General features: G+C 43.0%; 1 protein-coding gene across 1 annotated transcript in view; it reads left to right on the top strand.

Moving 5' to 3' along the window:
- LOC126235344 (T-box transcription factor TBX20-like) overlaps nucleotides 1-9778 on the top strand; it is a 255113-nt gene extending 245335 nt beyond the window's left edge. Inside the window, exon 6 of the mRNA XM_049944065.1 lies at nucleotides 9499-9778. Within this exon, the coding sequence (XP_049800022.1) occupies nucleotides 9499-9778 (280 nt within the window). The remainder of the gene's footprint in view (nucleotides 1-9498) is intronic.
- The last annotated feature ends 13962 nt before the right edge of the window (nucleotides 9779-23740 follow it).

The raw sequence follows: 23740 nt of genomic DNA, 5'->3' as shown, positions 1-23740 counted from the left end.
GTCCCGTAGTGCTCAGAGCCGTTGGAACCACTGAGAAATGTTACAGGTTACGAAATGATGGGATACGTGCCATCATTTACACATGGCTCTATCATGTACGCCAAAAACTGGGTTTCTGATATTGAAGGAGTGTGCTGCCAAGTGATCAGTGACACAGAAGTGATAACCCTGGAGCTGCGTGGCTTAACTGTTGTCTCAGTCTAAAAACCACAGAAAGTCCAGTGGCCCACCCCAGTCTCGCCATGTGTACCCCAGCCGTGCATGTATCTAGGTGATTTCAATAGCCACCACACAACCTGGGGTTATACAAACAGTGATATAAATAGAGAAAAAGTAGTGGAATGGGCAGAAGTCCATCAAAACAATGAAAACGAGAAAAGCCGCATGACTGGATGGCATATTCCCTGAAACTATAAACCACATAGAGGAACATGGAAGAACTTGGCTGAAGAAGTTCTACAACGATATACTCAAGACCGAAAGGGTGCCTCAACAGTTCCAAGATCGCACACACATTAGCAATCCTCATATCTGGAAAGCTAGTACATGACCCCTCAAGTTACTGGCCAATTACACTGCTGAGCGTGTGCTTCAAACTACTGGAACGAGTCATCCATAGCAGAATATCAACCTGAGTTCAGAATCAAGTGGAGCTGCTGTGAGCAGGTCCTAGCCTTGACATCCTACATCCAGGCTGGATTCCAAAAGAAACTAAAGTCATCAGTGGCCTTTGTTGATCTGTCAGCGGCATATGACACTAGGTGGCTAGATGGACTCCTGCTGAAGTTAAAAAAGCATGTCCCAAGTGAGAAACTGACGACACTTGTGGGAAATATGTTAACCAACCACTACTTCAAGGTTAGCGTTGGGCAAAAACAGGGCAAATTATTTACCTTGAAAAATGGACTCCCCCAGGGGTCCACCCTAGCACCCCTACTCTTCAACCTGTACACCAGTGACATACCAAACACTGCTAGCGCTAAGTTTTGCTATGCGGACGACCTTGCCATTGAGGTACAAACCAGCACACTTGAGGAAGGAGAAGCTATTTTATCTAGAGACTTAGAAACTCTCAACACATACTACAAAGCATGGAGACTCTATCCAAATGCAGCAAAGACGGTAGCTGCTCATTCCATCTAAACAACACAATTATAAACCAGCAGTTGAAAGTGAGCTTCTGCCAACAGAAGGTTAGACATAATTTCCAGCCTAAATGCCTTGGGGTAGTATTAGATCGGTCCCTGACGTATAAAAAAACACTTGTAAAAAACAAGCCAAAAACTAAAGACGGGAAACAACATCGTAAAGAAACTAGCTGGTACAACATGGGGTGCCAACGAATCGACTCTATACGTACTACAGTACTTGCTCTGGTGTACCCAGATGCCGAATACTGTGCTCCAGTGTGGCAACATGGTGCCCACACGAGAAAGCTGTACGTACACCTGAACGAGTCGATGAGGATTATTACGGGCGCATTAAACCCATCCACCCCAATCCCCTGGCTGTACACCATCAGCAACATCCCACCACCTGAATTACGACGTCAAGAAGTGATCGATCGAGAATGGAGGAAACTACACCACCCCGACTACCCACAAGACCTCCCAATTCATACAGTCTTAAACAACCTTCCCCCAGACCGCTTAAAGTCTCGCAATATACTGTGGCGTAATGGAAGGAACGATAAGAAGTTCGACATTAAAGAAGAGTGGCGCAAGAGGTGGAATGCTGCAACAATAGCAAATCAAGGTATCCAAGACCCAAGCACCATCCTACCAGGATTTCTTCTGCAGAGAAGTGAGTCAACAAGGCTGAACAGAATAAGAGTTGGCCACGCCAGGTGCAACGCTATGATGCACATGGGGACTCCGAGATTCCCCAGCCTGTGATTGTGGGGCCCAAGAAAAAACTGTTCAACATATTGTTAGAGACTGTCCTCAGAGGAAGTATTCTGGACCATATAGTAATTTTATTAATGCTACTCCCTCTGCTGTTAGTTGGCTTTAATCATTAGATATTGAACTATGATTGAATGTATCTGCCTTTTCTAGCTTACAATTATATCAGTCAAACTAATCAGTAATATTAAGTTAGTAATCTCCACAAATCAAAAATGTGTATAAAATTAGTGCCAAAAAGTAAAACTAAAGTATATGTAAATATTTCACTAGACATACATGTAAAATTAAACTTTATGTACTTGTCAATGTTTGCTGTTGTTACCTTGCGATAAATAAATAAATGCTTTGTTTCAAAGTGATTAAAATAGGATGCCGACATCTTGTTGGTGTGAGGTCAGAGGAAGCATTAGGTAGACGAAAGTCATTCTGACGATTAAGTTATGTACCACGAGGCAACGTTGGAAATAGATGATAGAATTTAGCACAATCTCTTGCATACTAGTTACTTTTCAGGAATTGAGTAAGGTACGTCGATGAACGTTCCTGGGTTGCTGTTTACTGGTGTGATACTTGCGGTAACACTGTGTCACTGAATGTATCTGTATTGTTTCATGTACGAGGTATGTTGTTGTTCTCTTGAATTTTTTTCCGCTAGTGATTTCACTGTCATCTGATGAATACATGTTTGGGTAAATAGCCACAGAGCAAGGAGATTATAAGCGAAAAGCGAAAACGTACTAGTACCATTTGTTGTTTTCAAGAAATTATTTATCTATGTACTTCATTAGGTTCCAGCAGGAAAATGTTATTACACGGAATCATGTCTGGCAGTCACTTGTCTCAATACAGGCATTGATAGTATGAAGGAGCCATTTGCAGGGTACTTTGTCTTGGAACGGAGTTACTTACTTAGGTACGGACGCTATTTTGAGATAAGCAGACCCTTTATAATACCGTTGTATTCATTTATATGAAATTGCATAGAGGCTGATTATTTTAGGGGGATTATCTGAGTCAGAAAGCGTTCGAAACGTTTTCATGAGCATTAGATATTTCAGTTTGCATATCACTAAAATTTATTGCCTATAGGAGTGGCTGAGCATTAGCAAACAAACGAACGTCTTTCATTTTCGGTGTACCGTCAAAGGATATTTGTTTCTTGGAATACTTCTGCTCAACTGCTATTAAAAGTTCAATTTAATGTGTCTCGTGCAGTGTCACAGTGTCCTGATAAAAATTTGGATCTGTCTGTAAAATTATTGGCCACATATTTACTCTTTCATCAGTACCAAACTAGTATTGTCGATCAGAATTCTAGACTATCTTTACAGTACTTCTTGTGGGTTCAGATTACTTTGTATGCACAGATGACTTTATGCAATTACGATATTACCCTTTTGTATATCATTTGTTTTTGAGGAATACAATATTTAAACAGTTTGCTGACATTATAGTGACAATGTTTCAGTTATGCTTCAGTGGAGCTAAGTATGCTGATATAATAATAAATGCAGTTTATTGCACTTAATTTCTGAACTGGGGTATCAATTAAATTAATGCAGTGAGAGAAGTTAGGATTTGATGACAGAATGGGCAAAATTCTCTTCTTTGTAATAAAAATTTCCAAAATCAGCAAACAAATAACTCAATGATAGAAGTTATAAGTGGCTTAGCGTATTTAACATCCATGAATTATATGGGAGCTCTTTCCAAAACGTGCTTGCGTTGTGAAAAGCTACAGTCAATTTGCGGAATATACTGTTTCTGATGTACAGGAGGGCATTATTAAAGTTTTGTGGAAGTGATGTTATAAATTGTCTTTAATTTTTCTTTTCAGTGATGCCTAATTTATGTTATGTCATAAGGTAACATTAACGTGTGCTGTTAAAATACAATTTATTCTGAAGTGGTAATGCTATTTCTTTTATGTTTGATGTCATCTATGATATGTACTTACATCCTTTTGTACGAGTGAATGAGACATGTGTAGTGATGACCGAGGAAGGGTTAGGGGTTGTTGTGTACTTCATTAGGTTCCAGTAGCAAAATAATTTTGCAGGAAGTCATATCTGAGAATCGATGATCTGAATATAGAGACTGATAATATCGGAGACTCATTTGGAGAGTACTTTATCTTGGAAGATCACTGTTTTGAAAAAGTGAACTAAGAAAACCATAGCTGCCTCCCAGTTTTCCACTCTCGAGTGGCTTGTGTAAAAGACTGATACTACGTAGCTAATTGAAGGACTTTGAATCGACTGGAGATATTGTGGATTCTGTTCATTTTTGTGAGAGGAGACAGACTTGTGAAAAATTTTGTTCGGCTTGTTGTCTGGGGAGGTCTGTTTGAGGTTCTTGTTTGGTTCTTGGTCGTATTACTGCTCAGTACATGGTGGAGAAAACTACAGTTAGTCACAGAGACACCAGGAAAGCACGTTTTGGGAAGAGTTCCCATATAATTCATGGATGTTAAATACGCTAAGCCACTTATAATTTGTCTCATTGAGTTATTTGTTCGCTGATTTTGGAAATTGTCTAGACTTAGGAATGTTGTGTGCCACACGTGGTATACGCCAATGTTGAACATAATGAAGGGTTGTTGAAGAAATTCAGGTTCTTGTGGATGACTAGATACGAAGATTTTTTTTTGGGGGGGGGGGATTTTTGAATATTTCAGTTGTACAGTGCCTTTGAGCAATTTATAGCTTGTACCATGAATTTGTAATTCACTACAATTCTTGTTCCCTGTCCCGCCCTAGCTGGCTGCGTTAGAGCGGCACTTACGCTTGGTTAGGTTGCACCGTCGGCAGCTGTTGTGGCGATATGCACCCATTTTCAAAATATACTTTGTAAACTTGGCTTATTTTCATGGAATAAAAACTAATTCTGAATTATATGCACTGCTGTAATGAATGAAAGGGCAGTTCAATAATTATCGTGCAATATAGAAATAATAATAAATATACTTTGTAAACTTGGCTTCTTTTCATGGACTAAAAACTAATTCTGAAATATATGCACTGCTGTAATGAATGAAATGGCAATTCAATAATTACCGTGCAATATAAAAATAATAATAATGATCATATATACAGTGAAATCTAACTAACCAACCACTTCCGTATATTCTGGCGGTTACGAGCCGCTGCGTATTGCTACATTGACTTGTTGATATTTTTTTAGTGAAGCCTAAACAGCTGGCAGCACTTGTACATGGAAAAAACACTGAACATTTACAAATATGTGCACGAGGTTTCCACTGGGAAAATTTCTATTCCAAATGAAAGACAGTAAAATCTAATGTAAAAGTTGTAGCCAGTGGGTCTGAAAGAAGCGTGGCATGATGTGTGTATCTGCAGGGTGCGAACGTAAGCTTATGCACTGGCATACTTAATGTTGTTATTGTAATAAAAAGCAGGGAAATGATGAAGCCTGGTCCAAGTACACTCGTTACATGCCTCTATTAGCGTAAGGGATGTGTACAAAGAATGGTGCGCTATTTGCAGCTATGTAACACGGCGTAAGAACGATGGTCATAAAAAGATGGCAACCAACAGGGACTGGAGACGCGTGTCACGCCTTGCCAATGAGAATCAGTTGCAAACTCGACAGGAATTGCTGCTGTTACTGAACGTAGGTCCATCTCAACCAGTTTTTGTGCGAACATTATGAAAGGATTTGGAGTAGGGTACTTCGTAAAAGGCCATTTCTGTCAGGTGGTTAATAAAGCTGTACATCGTCGGTGAGCAAGCAAAGGAAAAACTGGGTCAACGGAAAAACTGAACAGAGGCTGATTGGAGGCTAGTAGTGCGATCCGTCGAGTCGCAGTTTTGCTTCTTTCCAAATGATTCTTCTGTACTTTACGCAATAAGTTTTAAATCTCTCCTACCTTAGCAAATTATCTCGTAATCAGTCGCCGCCCCTCTCTCAACAGATGGTACCTGCTCTGTGTATCACCTGTGGCTGTACCATTGGAGAATCGTCTGAAGATGGTCGTAAATAGAGTGAAACCGGTCTTATTAGACTTTCCCATACGTCTTCCACTTCCCAGCGGTAAGTTACTGCTTATTTAGAAAACATTGTGTTCTCCATGCTATTTATGTTTTCATATAGATGTTAACTGATCTATGTTTAATCCCTTACCATTATTGCTCGCATGATCTGGGACGTTCCAGTATTACTGATATGTGCCATTATTGATATTTTCAAATGGTTCAAATGGCTCTAAGCACTATGGGACTTAACATCTAAGGTCATCAGTCCCCTAGACTTAGAACTACTTAAACCTAACTAACCTAAGGACATCACACACATCCATGACCGAGGCAGGATTCGAACCTGCGACCGTAGTAGCAGCAGCACCGTTCTGGACTGAAACGCCTAGAACCGCTCGGTCACAACGGCCAGCTATTGATATTTTTGCTTTGGTACATGCGATAGCGATTCGGTGCCAATTATTCGATGTATTCGTAGTATCGTAAGAATTACCAGAGTATCAGTGTCGGGATTTTATAATGAAGCAAGAAAGAATAATAACCTTTCACCACTAATTTAATGAGAACTAAAATGCTTGCGATCTCTAATATACAGACGGCACCAGAGCAGTAGTAAAAATTTCATACATTGTTCAGTCCATCATGTCAGATTACAGGAGCTTGTGGCAGCAGAGGAAGGTAGTCACTACGCTACTAAAGTGTTTCAAGAATTGATTATATAATCGGATTGGTTTACACAAACACAGAGAAATATGCTTATTTTTCTTGCATCCGTACTGAATGCTTTTGTCTTAAAGAAAAGCTTTTAATGATGCACTACAAAATTGACACGTACACTATCTGATCAAACGTATCCGGACACGTCATTAATGCGGAGTTGACCACTATATACTACAAGAGGAGGATCCTCCACTAAAAAAGGAAGTGGGAGTATTATTTTGTCAGTAAACAAGCCGTGAACGCCGAACGGGCCGTCACGACAATTCAATGGCTTCGAACGTAGACTAGTCACTGGATGTCATCTGAATAACATATCCAACATGAGGATTGCAGTCTTTCTAAAGCAGCCCAATTCGACCGTTGGTTATGTCATTGTGAAATGGAAACGGGAAGAAACAAGCACAGCTAAACCAAGGTCAAGCAGATCTCACGTACTGATTGACAGTGAGGTTGTAAAAAATAGCAGGGGGGCAGCGGAAGGAATTACCTGTGAGTTCCCAAGTGCTCCCATCCATGCAGTCAGCACAATAACTTTGTATAGGGAGTCGAATGGGGTACAACGGTCGAGCAGCTCTTCATAAGCCACACATTTCTGTGGTGAGTGCTAAGCGACGCTCGAGGTGGTGGAAAGATCGATGCCACTGGACAGTGGATGGCTGGAAACGATTGACCTGGAGCGATGAGTCACGCTATACCCTGTGCCAATCCGATGGGGAGATTTCGGTTTGGCGAATGTGCGGAGAATGTTACCTACTATTACGTGTAGTGCCAACAGTGAGGAGGTGGTGTTATCTTTGTGACTGATTTTGTGGTTAAGGTGTGGTCCCCTTATTGTGCTTAAGAAGCGCTAAATGCAGGAGAATATGACCTCATTTTATAGCATTTTATACTTCGTACTATACGAAGTGTTTTCGTAAGAGCGTGAAAAAATGTAACAGGACATAGAGAATGCTCCACTGAACAATTTGAGGTAGGGAATCCGGGGTCGGAGAAGTAAACTTAAGGACACATGGAAGTAAACTTGTCTACCGCATTGTGTAGCATTGATGTTTCCCAACTTATTTACAACTAACAAGCGCAAGAGTTTACATGTCCTGTGCTGTTTATTTACAAGTACATTCTTTATTTCCTGCAAGGAAACAAGGAGGACGAGACCGATTACCAGGAAGTCAAGACGCAATAGGACGTCTGAATGGCCACGTGTACTTGAGGTTCGTGCTGAGTTCTACCTGAGTTGTTGAGGAACGGACCCTTGGCTGTTCATGAGAGGATGTGCATACAACATCACGTTGCACAGCCTCACTTCATTGTGGATGTCCGCAACCATTTCAGTGCTGTATATCATGCTCTCTTTATTAGAAGGGGAAGTCCTATTCCATGGCGTGCGAGGTCACCTGACCTGAATCCCGTGGATTGTTTCCTACCTTGTACATGAGACTCCAGTGGATACGGAGATGTAATTCCAGAATAAAATTTTCACTCTGTAGCGTAGTGTGCGCTGATCTGAAACTTCTTGGCAGATTAAAACTCAGTGCCGTACCGAGACTCTAACTCGGGACTTTTGCCTTTCTCGAGCAAGTGCTCTACCATTGAGCTACCCAAGCACGACTCACGACCCGTCCTCACAATTTTACTTCCACCAGTATCTCGTCTCCTACCTTCTGGAATTAGTTGCCATAATTGTAGCTGCCTGTGGTGTGATCCGAAACACACCAGGGGTTTTTCTCAGGGTGCATCAGAATCTTGTTCGTCGATGTCATGCTAGCATTGAGAATGACGGCCGTCTGTTTCAGTACATTTTGTAAGGTACAGTACAAATGGTACGTTCATTGCGTCAACTACGGAATTTGCAGTTCACTGTACGTAATGTAAAAAAAAAGTACTCAGCAATGTGTTTTTATTCCTATTATCTTCTTAAGCTGGCATTTTCGACCTCAGATTCCCTACCCAAAATTTTTCAGTGGATCATTCGCTATCTGCTATTCGGGTGGCCGAGCGGTTCTAGGCGCTACAGTCTGGAACCGCTCGACCGCTACGGTCGCGGGTTCGAATCCAGCCTCGGGCATGGATATGTGTGATGTCCTTAGGATAGTTAGGTTTAAGTAGTTCTAAGTTCTAGGGGACTGATGACATCAGAAGTTAAGTCCCATAGTGCTCAGAGCCATTTGAACCATTCCCTGTCTCCTGCTAAACGTTTGCACGCCCTTACGGAAACACCCTGTAGAGACTACCTTTGAACATAACAATTGTATCAGTTTCACAATGTACCCTTTGATAAAGCAGCATCTATGAGGCTATGGTCTGTCGGCAATAACATTCCTGACATTGACTTGCGTGCCGACAATCTCCATCTGAATCAAACTGAAGATCTTTGGAATGAGTTAGATCGTTATCTTTCTCCAATTGCCCAACATTACAACCTTCTCTGGTTTCAGCTCTTGAGGAAGAATGGGCTCAAATTGGCTCTGACTACTATGGGACTCAACATCTGAGGTCAACAGTCCCCTAAACGTAGAACTACTTAAACCTGACTAACCTAAGGACAGCACACACATCCATGCCCGAGGCAGGACTCGAACCTGCGACTGTAGCAGCAGAGCGCTTCCGGGCTGAAGCGCCTAGAACCGCAGGGCCACAACGGCCGGCGAGGAAGAATAGGCTGCCATTCCTCCACAGACACTCTCACCAGAGTTCAAGCCGTCCACTATTAGCCATCTCGATGCTTTTTATCAGGCAATGTACAGACAGTTGTATATCATGCATTCCATACAAAACCAAACTGCTTTTTTTCCCTTCCTGCCTTCGTTGCCTTTTCTTCACTTTCAAAATTTTCTGGTACTCATCTAGACGCATTCGTGCGGAGCTTCTGCTTGCAGCAGTGGCACCGTAGGACGACGTCGCCTCGTAGACGACGCCAGTGACGCGGAGCGTCGAAAGCTGGCGAGGCGGCGGGGCGCGCGCGGCGTTGCCGCCGACGGCGCCGCCGTGGCAACAGTGTTGCAGCCGGCGCTACCTGGCCGGGGTTGCCTGGCAACGCAGGCCGCCCTCCCTTTGCCGCCCCCACTAATGCCTCCCGCGAGGAATCCTTCACACCGCGAGCGCGAAACCCATTCCTTCTCCTCGGCCGGCCGCCCTCAATCGCGAGATAGCGAATGATGGCCACTCTGCCGCCAGCCGAGAGCCGAGCGCCGAGCGCCGGCCACTCCGGGGGCCGATGCATTATTAAGATAGGCCGAGAAATATGGGGGCAATTCCGGCGCGATAAGACGCTAATGGTTTCAACTTTGCACTCTATCGCCGGCTTCCGAAATACGCATAAAATAATGGCGTCTGCGGGGCCGGGCGGCTGCAATCTTCCCGCCCTCCCTCGCCGCGGCGCGCTGGCGAATCGGCACTGCGGCCGCCACCGCCGCCGCCGCCTCCGGGAAAAGCGGCTTTTATGGTGCTGCTCCTGGTGAACCGCCCTCGGTGGAGAGCGGCAGCGCCGGCGAGGCTGCAAAGGGCTGCGCCGACGCCCGAGAACAATGCGGGGGCGGCGGGAGCGGCGCACGACAAATTGGCTGCCCCCGGCTCGCCGCCCACTCCGACAAATTACCACGCCGCGGCCGCCGTGTGTGTGTGTGTGTGTGTGTCCGCGCGTTTGTGTGTGTGTGAGGGTGGGTGTGGGTGTGTGGAGGAGGGGCGCACGTATTGCGAGAGCCTGCTGCCTCGTAATCCGCGCCGCCACACCCCACAGCCGATAGCCTGCCACCCCGCCCGCCCCCTGGGATATGTTTAATGGGATAGAATCATAACCGCCGCAGGGAAGAATATTGAATACATTAGGCTGCAGCCGAGACAGGGCTCTGTAACCACGACGGTCTATTGTGGCCTTCTGGAGCCTTGTCGAGATGAATCTACGCTCCAGCGCTAATAATGAGCGAAATACATCGCTTCAGAATTGTCCTCTAAAGGCCACTATTCACCTCGTTTCGGGGAGGACAATTTCGCAATATACAGAGACTAAACGCAATAGTGTATATATTTTTTTTAATAGATAGCTTTTTCGATAACAGTACACCTATCCTTGATTTTATACATAAGAGGGCTGTTTGGGAAGCAAGGTCTGACCAGTCGCGAAATGGAAACAACACTGAAAATCAAAAATGTGTTACTTGAAGTTTGCTACACCTTCCAGCTACCTCTCTTCGTAGTCGCCGTTCCCACTTAGACATTTGTCGTAGCGTTGTACTACATTTCCAGTACCCTTATCATATATGGTAGATGCCTTTGCTTTCAACCACTTCCCTACGATGGTCTGCATTCGTTGTCTGTGCAAAATTGTAGTCTTCATAATCAGCAGTTTATGGGAGCAGAGATGAACATCAGGGCAAGCAAAGTCCGGGCTGTACGGTGGGTGACCAAACACTTCCCATCGAAAACGCTGCAGGGGCGTCCTCACTGACCCTCTGCAGTGCGCGGCCGAGAATTGCCATGAAGAAGGAATTGCATGGTAAGTGTGTTACGTAGGGTTGCAAATCAGGCGAAATCTCTCAGTGGGCACCCACACCTGGCGGGAGGCGCTGTTGTGCTAGACATGTTTATGTGTTCACTGTGTGCTCGGAACTGAAAAGAGCGATGTGACGTGATCAACAGGCATACTTGAGACACTTCTCGACACATCTGTCGAAAGCTTCATCAGATTTTCACTATCATTTCCATTTCGCGTCCTATCGGACCTTAGTTTCCGCATAGCCTTTGCATTAGCAACAACTCATAAATATGTAGGCAAATACATTATATTCTATTGCGGTGTTGAACAGGCTTCCAGGAGTGCCAGTCCTGCAAGTTTCAAAGGAGAACTTTTCTTTAATTTATTGGCTTTCGTAATGCCCCCATACAGCCATCCCAACACTGGAAAAGTTATATTACAGTTTGTTTCGAGAATTCAGAGTATACGTTAGTGTAGGCTGTACCCTGGCACGAAACTGCATAGGCGTAACAGAGCAAAAGATTCCTACATTAAACATATTTTACATACACAGTGTACTGGGATGAGAAAACAAGACGAAAATGTAACAAAGGATGCTGTAAAAATCCTATTGGTAACACCAGAACTAAAATATTCCGTTGTATGTCATGCAAGAATTCAAAAGCTGCGGAAAGAGAATTGAACATTTTTGCAGGCCTATAAGTACCATCTAGACAGAACATGAGAACAGTATACAGAAAGCAGGTTTGGATATTACGGTCATATGTATAAATACAGCAGTATTCAGACACATACATCTAGGAGTTACATAGTGACATACATTCATAGCTCGACCGTTACATATCCTGCTGAGCAGAACTTCGAAATATAGTCAATTAATTGTGCTTTGGTCTTCTCCTGGCGTTATATTTACTACGAGCATTAGATTAGCAGATCAGACAGCTATATCGGCATGCTGACACTGTTGACAAATTCGCACTGTATTTTATACGTTGCTGTATCGTTGTATGCTAACAATGTTCGAAGACTACTTGGGAACTGAAGACCAAAAGCCAGAACATTACTTACTAGCACATTTATGTATAACGTGTTCCGAAATCATTGTGGGTTCTTATGGTTTGGATCTTCTTCCTCTCCGCAACCACATAGAGGGATGGCGCTTCAACTGAACCAATATAGGGGTTTGTTGACCTTTCCAATTATTCCATTTTGTGAAGTTGGAAAGTTAGGAGACTACGTACTAAAATGGCTCTGAGCACTATGGGACTCCACTGCTGAGGTCATTAGTCCCCTAGAACTTAGAACTACTCAAACCTAACTAACCTAAGGACATCACAAACATCCATGCCCGAGGCAGGATTCAAACCTGCGACCGTAGCGGTCTTGCGGTTCCAGACTGCAGCGCCTTTAACCGCACGGCCACTTCGGCCGGCTCGAGACTACGTACTGGCAGAAGTAAAACTATGAGGACTTACAGTTGAAACGCTACTAATGAGTGACAATATACAATGTTGCTTTTGCAGTGTTTCTGTTTTATTTCTACACAGTTTTCTGAATTATTCTGGAAAGTAAAACATGTTTTAGTAGTAACTTTTGTGGTATAGCAACAATGAGACAGCCTTTTTCGTGGCACAACAATACGTTACTGTACAGTACTTTCTTCATCATGCCAATAAGTATTATAACTACGATATCTATACGCAAAGCATTTCACTTTTGTTTATCATGAGGTAAGTACATTGACTTCTGCAGAACTTAGCTTTCGGAGGACAATAACTACGACACTTCCACAGACTGCACACAGCACAGCCAGTGATTTTCATACAGAGGTGGCGTTACCAATAAAAAAACCTAAACAGCCTACTTACACAGTTACTATTGTTTGAGTAGCTTTGTTGGTAGAGCATTGGCCTGCGGAAAGCGAAGATTCCGAGTTCTAGGTTTAATTTGGCACACAATTTTAATCTACCAGGAAGTTTCTTATCCACATGCACTCCGCTACAGAGGAAAAAATCATTTTGTAAACATCCCACAGGCTGTGGCTAAGCCGTATCTCCTCAGTAATATTCCTCCCACGAGTGCTAGTCGCACAAGTTTCGCAGGAGAACTTCTGTGAAGCTTGGACGGTAGGAGATAATGTAGTGGTGGAAATAAAGGTGTGAAGACCTGTAATTAATATTCTTGGGTGGTTCTTTGGGTAAAACACTTTCCAGCGTATGGCAAAGATATAGAGTTCGACTCTCTTTCTTTCTTTCTTTTACTTGTGCCGTTTTTCCCGCGGATACGCCGGGCCAGCATGGTTAACCGGATGCGGCAATGTTAGTTGAAGGGGTGGCCGCACCCCGTACCCCCCGGGAAGGAATTAGTGTACCCCAACTGTTTGCGACTAGTGTAATCCATGGAATAGTGCCAAAGTGTGCAGATGTCTGCGCGCCGTGTAATTGAGGCGGGACGTGGGGACCAGCCCGGTATTCACCTAAGAGTTCGACTCTCTGTCTGGCATAAAGTTTTAATCTGGCAGCAAATTTCATATCAGCCCACATTCTGCTACATAGTGAAGAAATACCTTACTAAGAGATTTTGCGACTTACAATAACCTAAAAATAACAAATTCACCTTTTGCTAAAGAAAAGAGGGATACTTAAGTATAATTTGGCCCGTAGAAATCTTCGATCAATAATTGACTACATTTTGGTAAACGATTAGCTATCTGGTCACAAAAGGTACACAAGAGTTTATAGAGGAAAAGAAATAGGATCAGATAAATCTCTAATAATCTCCACAATAGATCTTGTGATCTATTTTGTGTGAAAATGAATTGATCTTTTTGCGAAATGGAAGGAAATGACGAAACAAAACAAGTAACCAAAAGTATCAAAACGTTAATAAAGTATGCTTGCTTGATGAGAAGAGCATCAAGCATCCTTACCTAAGCAGACTAAATAAAGTGCTAGCAAAAATTCAAACTAAAGGTAATTCAGAAGAATAATGGCAAAATCTAAAGAATGTGGCACATAGAGTTGCAGGAGAAGCTCTCAGCAAAAATAAAAATAAAAGGAAAACAAGGGCCTAAAAATTATTTGAGGATCTACTGACAGCTGATAAAGAAAAACAGGATACATATATAGAAGACTTAAACATCTCCACGGCTGAGAAGAGGAAATATTGTAAGGAAAGAAGAAACATCGCTAAATGTGTAGTAAGAAAAGCACGCCAGGGACATTGGAATGGATTTATTTCTGATATAGATAGTGATGTTCACAGAAGACAGCAAACATCGTACGAGGTTTTAAAAACTTTAAACACAACAAAAGAAGAGAAGTACAAACAATACCGAAGAAAATGAATTGATTAATTATTACAAGGATTATGTTACGTATGATGATACACCACGACGAACTGAAATTGATCCAATATATAAAAGGGATTAGATGAAACACAGTCTGACGAAATAATATCTGCTTTACCATCGACTAAGAACAGAAAAGTGACCGGAAGAGACGGTATTAATGCTGAATTGCAAAAATATAAAGAAATAATGCTACATGTGCGACAACTTAATGTTGGAGAAGCAAACACTGTAAAGAGTGTAATATTGCTAGAGTGGTAACAGTTATTTTAAAAAAAGGAGACAGAAACCTAAGCAATTAGGTAAGCAGTAAAGGAATAAGTTTTTGCACTCTGCATACAACATACATGTTAGTATTTAAACACAAGACTCGAACACGTAACGGAAGTAGTACGGCATGAGGAACAAACGGGTTTTGGGAGGGAATGCTCCACGATTCAGGTTAGAGAATAAAGTAGTGACACGCTTTCAGTCCTAATGCATCTTTCCCCCAAACGAGAAGTAACGCAGTGGGAAGCTTTGTAATCCATAGCGCTCAGTTAATTTAGTGTCTGATCTGTCATGTCATTCTTTTCGGGACATCCTGATATTGTATGGTTCATGTCTTCACCTTCTACACACGTACAAAGATGGTTGTCGATCAGTCCCAAGTGATGTAACTGTTTATTTTTTATTTTTTTTTAATGCCGTTGTTGAATTTTGTTCGTGGAATAGTTGTATAACATCCCCTTGACTTTGTTTGCTTCGTATGCGAGTTACTTATCGGCATCACAGAGGGTATCGCTCTATAATGTTTCCCTTTGTCGTTAGTTCTTTTCCATTCCTCATCCCACTTCTCATTCGCATCGTACCTGTAAGTGGCTCTTATGCCACCCCCTTAATTTTAACTAACGCGTATCGCTTTTAGCGTGTTATGTGTTTATAACTTGACGTGAATGAAGGGGAGTCGCTCTAAGGCAGTTAACTTCCCGCTACGAGTTCAACAGATTCTCTGGCACCTGAGGATGTGTCTTCTGCTGATGCGAAGTCGGTCGTGACTTTGAATAAAGTATTTTACAGCAACTGCGGATCATTCGTTCAAAATGTTTGTTGTACCTCTAGGTGACATGGCGTTCCAGAAGCAGGACCTTATTTGACCAGTTAGTCGGCCTGTCGTTGCCGCGAATGACGCTGTGGCCTTTGGCCCTGAATAGTGTGACTTACTTCTGCTGATTTTGATACGTAATGAGATAAACCACTGCGTTGTTGTAACGCTCTGTAAAAGAGTTTTTCAAGATCAAGACTGCAGCTCCGCTGAGGTAATAATTTTACCCTAAATACGGTTTCCCGCGTACTTAAGTACTGCTAAAATGTTTTACTAGCTCTGCCACCGTAATAACCATTTCAAAAGGTTACGTATAGCATTCCCAAACACGGTATTGTCTGATCTACGACAGTACTCCTGGTGCAATATGCATTCTCGGCCCCGCCCGTGTATAGTAAGAGCGGCGATCAAAAAATTTCCGTTAACTTAACCGACTCCGATGCAGATGTATAAGCACAGCCATCTACGATTTCTTGTGTGTTCCAGGTGCGTGCTGCAAATGCGGAAACGTGAAATATGTTGATATTATTACCATATGCGTCCAAAATAACATGCCGTTATTCTTTTCTTGACTGTCGAAGGACAAACACCGGTAGACATCCATCGTAGAATGGGTGTGGAGCAGTATGCCTGTTGAAAACCATCATTGTGGACGGAGTGCGCCAAGGAGTGCTGCTGCTTCATGATAATGCACGTCCTCATATCGCTAATTTCGTAATACTGTCCGCCCCCGGTGGCTGAATGGTCAGTTTGACGGATTGTTTATCCTCTGGGCCCGGGTTCGATTCCCGGCTGGGTCGGGGAATTTTTCTTTTCCCGCCCAGGGACTGGGTGTTGTGCTGTCCTCATCATCATCTATCATCCTTATCGACTGCAGGATGCCGAAGAGGAGTCAAATTGAAAGACCGGCACCCGGCGAACGGTCTGCCCGACGGAGGGCCCTAGCCATACACTTAAATAAATAAATTTCGTAACCCTGAAGCTACGCCAAGTGGGAGAGACTAGAGCGCTCACCCTATATTCCTTATCTCTCCCCATGCGATTCCCCCGCCTTCGATCCTTAAAAAAGGCCTTGAAGAGTCGACGATTCTACTCGGACGAGGACATGCAGCAGGCAGCTACTTACTTCTTCACGCAGCAGGATACGATGCTTTACCAAACGGGTATCTTCAACACGGTGCATAATAGGGATGTTTGTGTCTACGCTCGCGGCGGTTTTGCATATCGATTCTGAACTATACGGCCTTCGAACGGCAACCTTTTGATAGCCCCTTATATTGTGGTGTCCGTTATGTGCTAAGAATTGTTGTATCGCTTGTATACACACCCGTCTACAGCGGACAAAAAATTTGTCACTTTCAGAAGGCATCACGCCAGTACCGTCTAACACCGCCTCTAACCTGGAAGGTGTTGTCTTTAGTCCAAAGGTTGGTTTGATGCAGCTCTACATGCTACTCTATCCTGTGCAAGCCTCTTAATGTCCAAATAATTACTACAACCTATATCCTTCTGAATCTGCGTAGTGCTTTGGTCTCTTGGGCTCCCTCTACGATTTTTACCCCCCACACTTCCCTTCAATTATATATTGGTGATCCCTTGACTTCTCGGAATGTGTCCCATCAACCAATCCCTTCTTTTAGACTTTTTCCCGACACTACTTTCTAGTCTCACTATTTCTATTCAGTATCTCCCCATTACTTACGCTATCTAACCACCTAATGATCGGCATTCTTCTGTAGCAGAACATTTCGAAAGCCTCTATTCTCTTATTGTCTAAACTGTTTATAGTCCGTGTTTCACTTCCATATAGGGGTGCATGCCAGACAAATACCTTCAAAGAACACTTCGTAACAACTAAGTCTATATTCGATGCTGAACATCTCTTCTTCAGGGACGCTTTCTTTGGCAGTGCCAGTCTACATTATGTATCGCCTATACTTCGGCCATCTTCAGTTATTTCACTCCAAAGATAGCAAAATGAATTTACTGCATCTAGTGTCTCGTTTACCAATCCATAACCTGGATAACAGTCTCAGTTCGGGGGGGACGACAATGAACAAGTTTCTTCTTGTGTGATATACTCAAATGAAGCCACGCTTTGGTGATTGGAGCCATCAGGACCGTGTACAGCCTTGTTTTCATTTTTGAAGATGGAAATGTACACAGAATATTCGTCATGAAGAGGTAGACGAAAAGGCAACACTTTGTCGCCAATAATGCTGAAAACCGGTTGGGGTTCACAGTAGCTTGAGTGAGTGGGCCCGTGGTACACCCACAAAATTTCACATAATTACCTGAGGCCCGAACTACGCCCTCCACACACACACTGCGGGCTAAGCCCTCGGTCACTGGACGCGGAGGAAAAGGAAACATCGCGACCCGTCGGACCACACAACACGCCTCGAGTCAACTGGTGTCTTGTTCATGTGTTGGCTGGACCTTTGTAACCGTGTAGCTTTTATGTACCTCCGTGAGCCATCGCCCTTTTGCGAGGCATCCGGCTCCAAATGTCCACCGTCTGCGGTTGCTTTGCAGTGGTCGCTCGGAAACTGTTACCAAAGATAGACTTGGATTTACTGGCAGTGGCAATTCCTGTCCGGTTCGAAAGTGATTGTCGTTCACAAGGCGAGACACACGTTTACGGTCCCTGTCAGCTAGGAATCCTTTACAACCGCCGTTCTTACGCATGTTTCATGGCTACGAGTAGCGTACCATTCCTTGTAGACATGTTGGATATTCCACGGTGATACACCAACAAATCGGGCGTCATCGTTCACTGTGTGGTTATGGATTACGTTCAAACACGACAGCTCCTTTCTGCGAATCTCACATAGGTCTCCCTAGTTTCTAGCGCTGATTACATTCGACCGACTGGAGCATACATTCAGTCCATTGTCAATACTTGCACTGAGGTGAAAAAATTCTTGACATACCTTCTAATCTCGTGTCGGACATTCTTTCGCACGGCGTAGTGCAGCAACTTGAGGTGGCGTGGACTAAATAAGTCGTTGGATTTCATCGTTCCATACGTGAATGGATCTGGTACAATAGGACGTAGCCTATGTTACGCCATTCATAATGCTTCGCAGACTGTAGATGTAGATGTACATGTAGAACTGAGACTATTGTCAAGGTCTTGTGTCTGATGTGGTAACGTTACTTAATTCCTTTTATTTTATGTTTTTTTTTTAATTTGACTATATCCTCAACATTCTGTTCTACTTCTACATTAATATTAATAATGTTAGGTTGGTGCATAAGTTCGTAGCCTTTTTGTTTTGCATGTCGGTATTCCAAGTGCTATAGGTTCATTTATTGATTATCATTTTCCATTTGTAGTTCTGTGCTGCTATCTGAGTTTACATAGTGTTATTTTTAAATCTGGAGACAGCGAGTCGAGCTGTGGACGCTAGAAAATGGAGTGCCAAGCGGAGAAATCGGAACACTTCTTCTGCTTCAGTTCAATAGAAGAGTGACAGCAGCCGAGCCAGCTAGAGACAATTGCGCCGTGTATGGCGATAATGCTATGGGACAGAATACGGCAACAAAATGGCTTTCTCGTTTTAAGGAGAATCGTTTTGAAATTAGCGTCTTCCCATGTTCAGGAAGAACTTCAGGGTTTGATGAAGATCGTGTAATCGCATTAATCCACAGTGATCCATGTAAGTGCACTTGAAAACGGGCAAATGTGATGAACAGTGAACATTCCACCATCGTGCGACATTTATATGCGGTGTATGGATATCGTATGTTCTAATCCCAGACCCCTCTCCATGAACCATGGACCTTGCCGTTGGTGGGGAGGCTTGCGTGCCTCAACGATACAGATAGCCGTACCATAGGTGCAACAACAACGGAGGGCTATCTGTTGAGAGGCCAGACAAACGTGTGGTTCCTGAAGAGGGGCAGCGTCCTTTTCAGTAGTTGCAGGGGCAACAGTCTGGATGATTGACTGATCTGGCCTTGTAACACTAACCAAAACGGCCTTGCTGTGCTGGTACTGCGAACGGCTGAAAGCAAGGGGAAACTACAGCCGTAATTTTCCCCGAGGGCATGCAGCTTTACTGTATGGTTAAATGATGATGGCTTCCTCTTGGGTAAAATATTCCGGAGGTAAAATAGTCCCCCATTAGGATCTCTGGGCGGGGACTACACAAGAGGACGTCGTTATCAGGAGAAAGAAAACTGGCGTTCTACGGATCGGAGCGTGGAATGTCAAATCCCTTAATCGGGCAGGTAGGTTAGAAAATTTAAAAAGGGAAATGGATAGGTTGAAGTTAGATATAGTGGGATTTAGTGAAGTTCGGTGGCAGGAGGAACAAGACTTCTGGTCAGGTGAATACAGGGTTATAAATACAAAATCAAATAGGGGTCATGCAGAAGTAGGTTTAATAATGAATAAAAAAATAGGAGTGCGGATAAGCTACTACAAACAGCATAGTGAACGTATTATTGTGGCCAAGATAGACACGAAGCCCACGTCTACTACAGTAGTACAAGTTTATATGCCAACTAGCTCTGCAGATGACGAAGAAATTGAAGAAATGTATGATGAGATAAAAGAAATTATTCAGGTAGTGAAGGGAGACGAAAATTTAATAGTCATGGGTGACTGGATAAACTGAAAGAACCAGAGGTTGTACAGAGCTCCAGGGAGAGCATAAGGGAACAGTTGACAGGAATGGGGGAAAGAAATACAGTAGAAGAAGAATGGGTAGCTCTGAGGGCTGAAGTATGAAGGCAGCAGAGGATCAAGTAGGTAAAAAGACGAGGGCTAGTAGAAATCCTTGGGTAACAGAAGAAATATCGAATTTAATTGATGAAAGGAGAAAATATAAAAATGCAGTAAATGAAGCGGGCAAAAAGGAAAACAAACGTCTCAAAAATGAGATCGACAGAAAGTGCAAAATGGCTAAGCAGGGATGGCTAGAGGACAAATATAAGGATGTAGAGGCTTATCTCACTAGGGGTAAGATAGATACTGCCTACAGGAAAATTAGAGAGCTTTGGAGAAAAGAGAGCCACTTGTATAAATATCAAGAGCTCAGATGGCAACCCAGTTCTAAGCAAAGAAGGGAAAGCAGAAAGGTGGAAGGAGTATATAGAGGGTCTATACAAGGGCGATGTACTTGAGGACAATATTATGGAAATGGAAGAGGATGTAGATGAAAATGAAATGGCAGATACGATACTGCGTGAAGAGTTTGACAGAGCACTGAAAGATCTGAGTCGAAACAAGGCCCCGGGAGTAGACAACATTCCATTAGAACTACTGACGGCCTTGGGAGAGACAGTCCTGACAAAATTCTACCATCTGGTGAGCAAGATGTACGAGACAGGCGAAATACCCTCAGACTTCAAGAAGAATATAATAATTCCAATCCCAAAGAAAGCAGGTGTTGACAGATGTGAAAATTACCGAACTATCAGTTTAATAAGTCACAGCTTCAAAATACTAACGCGAATTCTTTACACACGAATGGAAAAATTGGTAGAAGCCGACCTCGGCGAAGATCAGTTTGGATTCCGTAGAAATGTTGGAACACTTATCTAAGAAGAAAGATTAAGGAAGGGCAAACCTACGTTTCTAGCATTTGTAGACTTAGAGAAAGCTTTTGACAATGTTGACTGGAATACTCTCTTTCAAATTCTAAAGGTGGCAGGGGTAAAATACAGGGAGCCAAAGGCTATTTACAATTTGTACAGAAACCAGATGGCGGTTATAAGAGTCGAGGAGCATGAAAGGGAAGCAGTGGTTGAGAAGGGAGTGAGACAGGGTTGTAGCCTCTCCCCGATGTTATTCAATCTGTATATTGAGCAAGCAGTAAAGGAAACAAAAGAAAAATTTGGAGTAGGTATTAAAATCCAGCGAGAAGAAATAAAAACTTTGAGGTTCGCCGATGACATTGTAATTCTGTCAGAGACAGCAAAGGACTTGGAGGAGCAGTTGAACGGAATGGGCAGTGTCTTGAAAGGAGGATATAAGATGAACATCAACAAAAGCAAAACGAGGATCATGGAATGTAGTCGAATTAAGTCGGGTGATGCTGAGGGAATTAGATTAGGAAATGAGACACTTAAAGTAGTAAAGGAGTTTTGCAACTTGGGGAGTAAAATAACTGATGATGGTCGAAGTAGAGAGGATATGAAATGTAGACTGGCAATGGCAAGGAAAGCGTTTCTGAAGAAGAGAAATTTGTTAACATCGAGTATAGATTTAAGTGTCAGGAAGTCGTTTCTGAAAGTATTTGTATGGAGTGTAGCCATGTATGGAAGTGAAACATGGGCGATAAATAGTTTGGACAAGAAAAGAATAGAAGCTTTCGAAATTTGGTGCTACAGAAGAATGTTGAAGATTAGATGGGTAGATCACATAACTAATGAGGAGGTATTGAATAGGATTGGGGAGAAGAGAAGTTTGTGGTACAACTTGACTAGAAGAAGGGATCGGTTGGTAGGACATGTTCTGAGGCATCAAGGGATCACAAATTTAGCATTGGAGGGCAGCGTGGAGTGTAAAAATCGTATAGGGAGACCAAGAGATGAATACACTAAGCAGATTCAGAAGGATGTAGGTTGCAGTAGGTACTGGGAGATGAAGGAGCTTGCACAGGATAGAGTAGCATGGAGAGCTGCATCAAACCAGTCTCAGGACTGAAGACAACAACAACAACAATCCCAGACCACAAAAATTACATAGCTGTGCATCTCTGCTTACTTGCCAACAATTGGCCCGTAAATAACACCGACCATTCCTACCATGTATCGCTGCTGACGACGAAAAATGGTGTCTTTATGCTAAGATGAGGAAAATAAAGGAATGTTTGAGCCTAAATAAAGCAGCAGTTCCCCTTAGAAAGACATGATTCCACAAAATGTATTTTAATGCCATCTGGTGGGTCAGCGACGGTGTGGTATACTACGAATTGCTTCCCCGAAGAGTAACCGTCACTGCTGACACTGTCAGCAATTGAGACGTCTTGCAGACGCAGTCCAAAAGTAACGACCTGAATGACTGCGTGAAGTGAAGCTACTCCACAATAACGCTCGCATGCGTTCTGCTAGACTGGAAGAAACACTACGGAGGAGTTGGGTGGGGAAGTCATTCCGCACCCATCTTAATGTCCTCAGATTTTCACGTTTTCCGCTCTCTGCCGAACAACATTCAATGAACTTTCTTCGCAGACGAAAATGCGCACCGTACATGGCTCGACGAATTTTTCGCCGCAAAACCACGTAATCTCTATCGACGCGGATTCAAAACGTTACCCTGGCGTTGGGAGACGGTTGTAAATAGTGAAAGAGAATGTATTGTTGATGATTAAAGTCTGTGTTATGTGTATCTGTCACGTTCATTAGACGTACAGATAAACACTATGGACTTTTGCACCAACGCAGTAGTTGCTATTATCATAATTTATAAAGCACTGTGTGCTATGATAGGTATTAAATATGTACAAGGTGTTTAGAGTTTCAAGATAAACGCTCTAAAATTCTATGCAACGGACTGAATTCAATTGAATTTAATTGTACTATCGTATACACTGAAAGCCTAATTATGATTCTGGAGATTTGTCTATAATGAGAGCGATGAACATCAAACGTATTTAATTAGTTGGCACGATTAATGAAGTATGGAGCAGTCAGTCGTTAATCAGTCACTGTTTACAACGCTTTTGCTCCACGTGATGCTATTCGGAGACTGTGCTGCAAGTGCAACGTTCCCATCGTGAATACTACATATTTTCATTGTGCTCAGGAGGACGGCACCAGGTTTGCGGACGAGGATTTACCTCGTGGGCGACTAGTGAGGCAGACAGACGCATATTCATGTCGGACAGCATTAAGCTCGCCCCTACCAACGCAGAGGTACCGGTGTTTTTCTGACGATTTCGCTGCTGAATCTTTGAAATTAGCACATAAAGCGACTCTGCCCTGTCCTGCACCGGAATACAGTGGAGATTGCGATACTACCCGTCTAGTTTGACCAGAGATGTAATAAACAAAGCTACTGTGCTACAATACGGGTGCTATTAGTTGCTGGCAGACTGAGACATGTATAACTCATATATCACTACAGCACTGGTTATCCTGGCACAGAAAGTCATGTATAATGAATAATTTATCTGTCTCTACCTATTATTGCATCAGATTCTGCTTATTAATGGATTATGACTGCAAGAAGACTTATGTAAAGATTGTGCGACATGCAAA

The sequence above is a fragment of the Schistocerca nitens genome, chromosome 2 (genome assembly GCF_023898315.1).
Source record: "Schistocerca nitens isolate TAMUIC-IGC-003100 chromosome 2, iqSchNite1.1, whole genome shotgun sequence".
NCBI classification, from domain to species: domain Eukaryota; kingdom Metazoa; phylum Arthropoda; class Insecta; order Orthoptera; family Acrididae; genus Schistocerca; species Schistocerca nitens.
The sequence above is the reverse complement of the archived record's forward strand: the minus strand, read 5'-3'. Positions and strand labels throughout refer to the sequence as shown.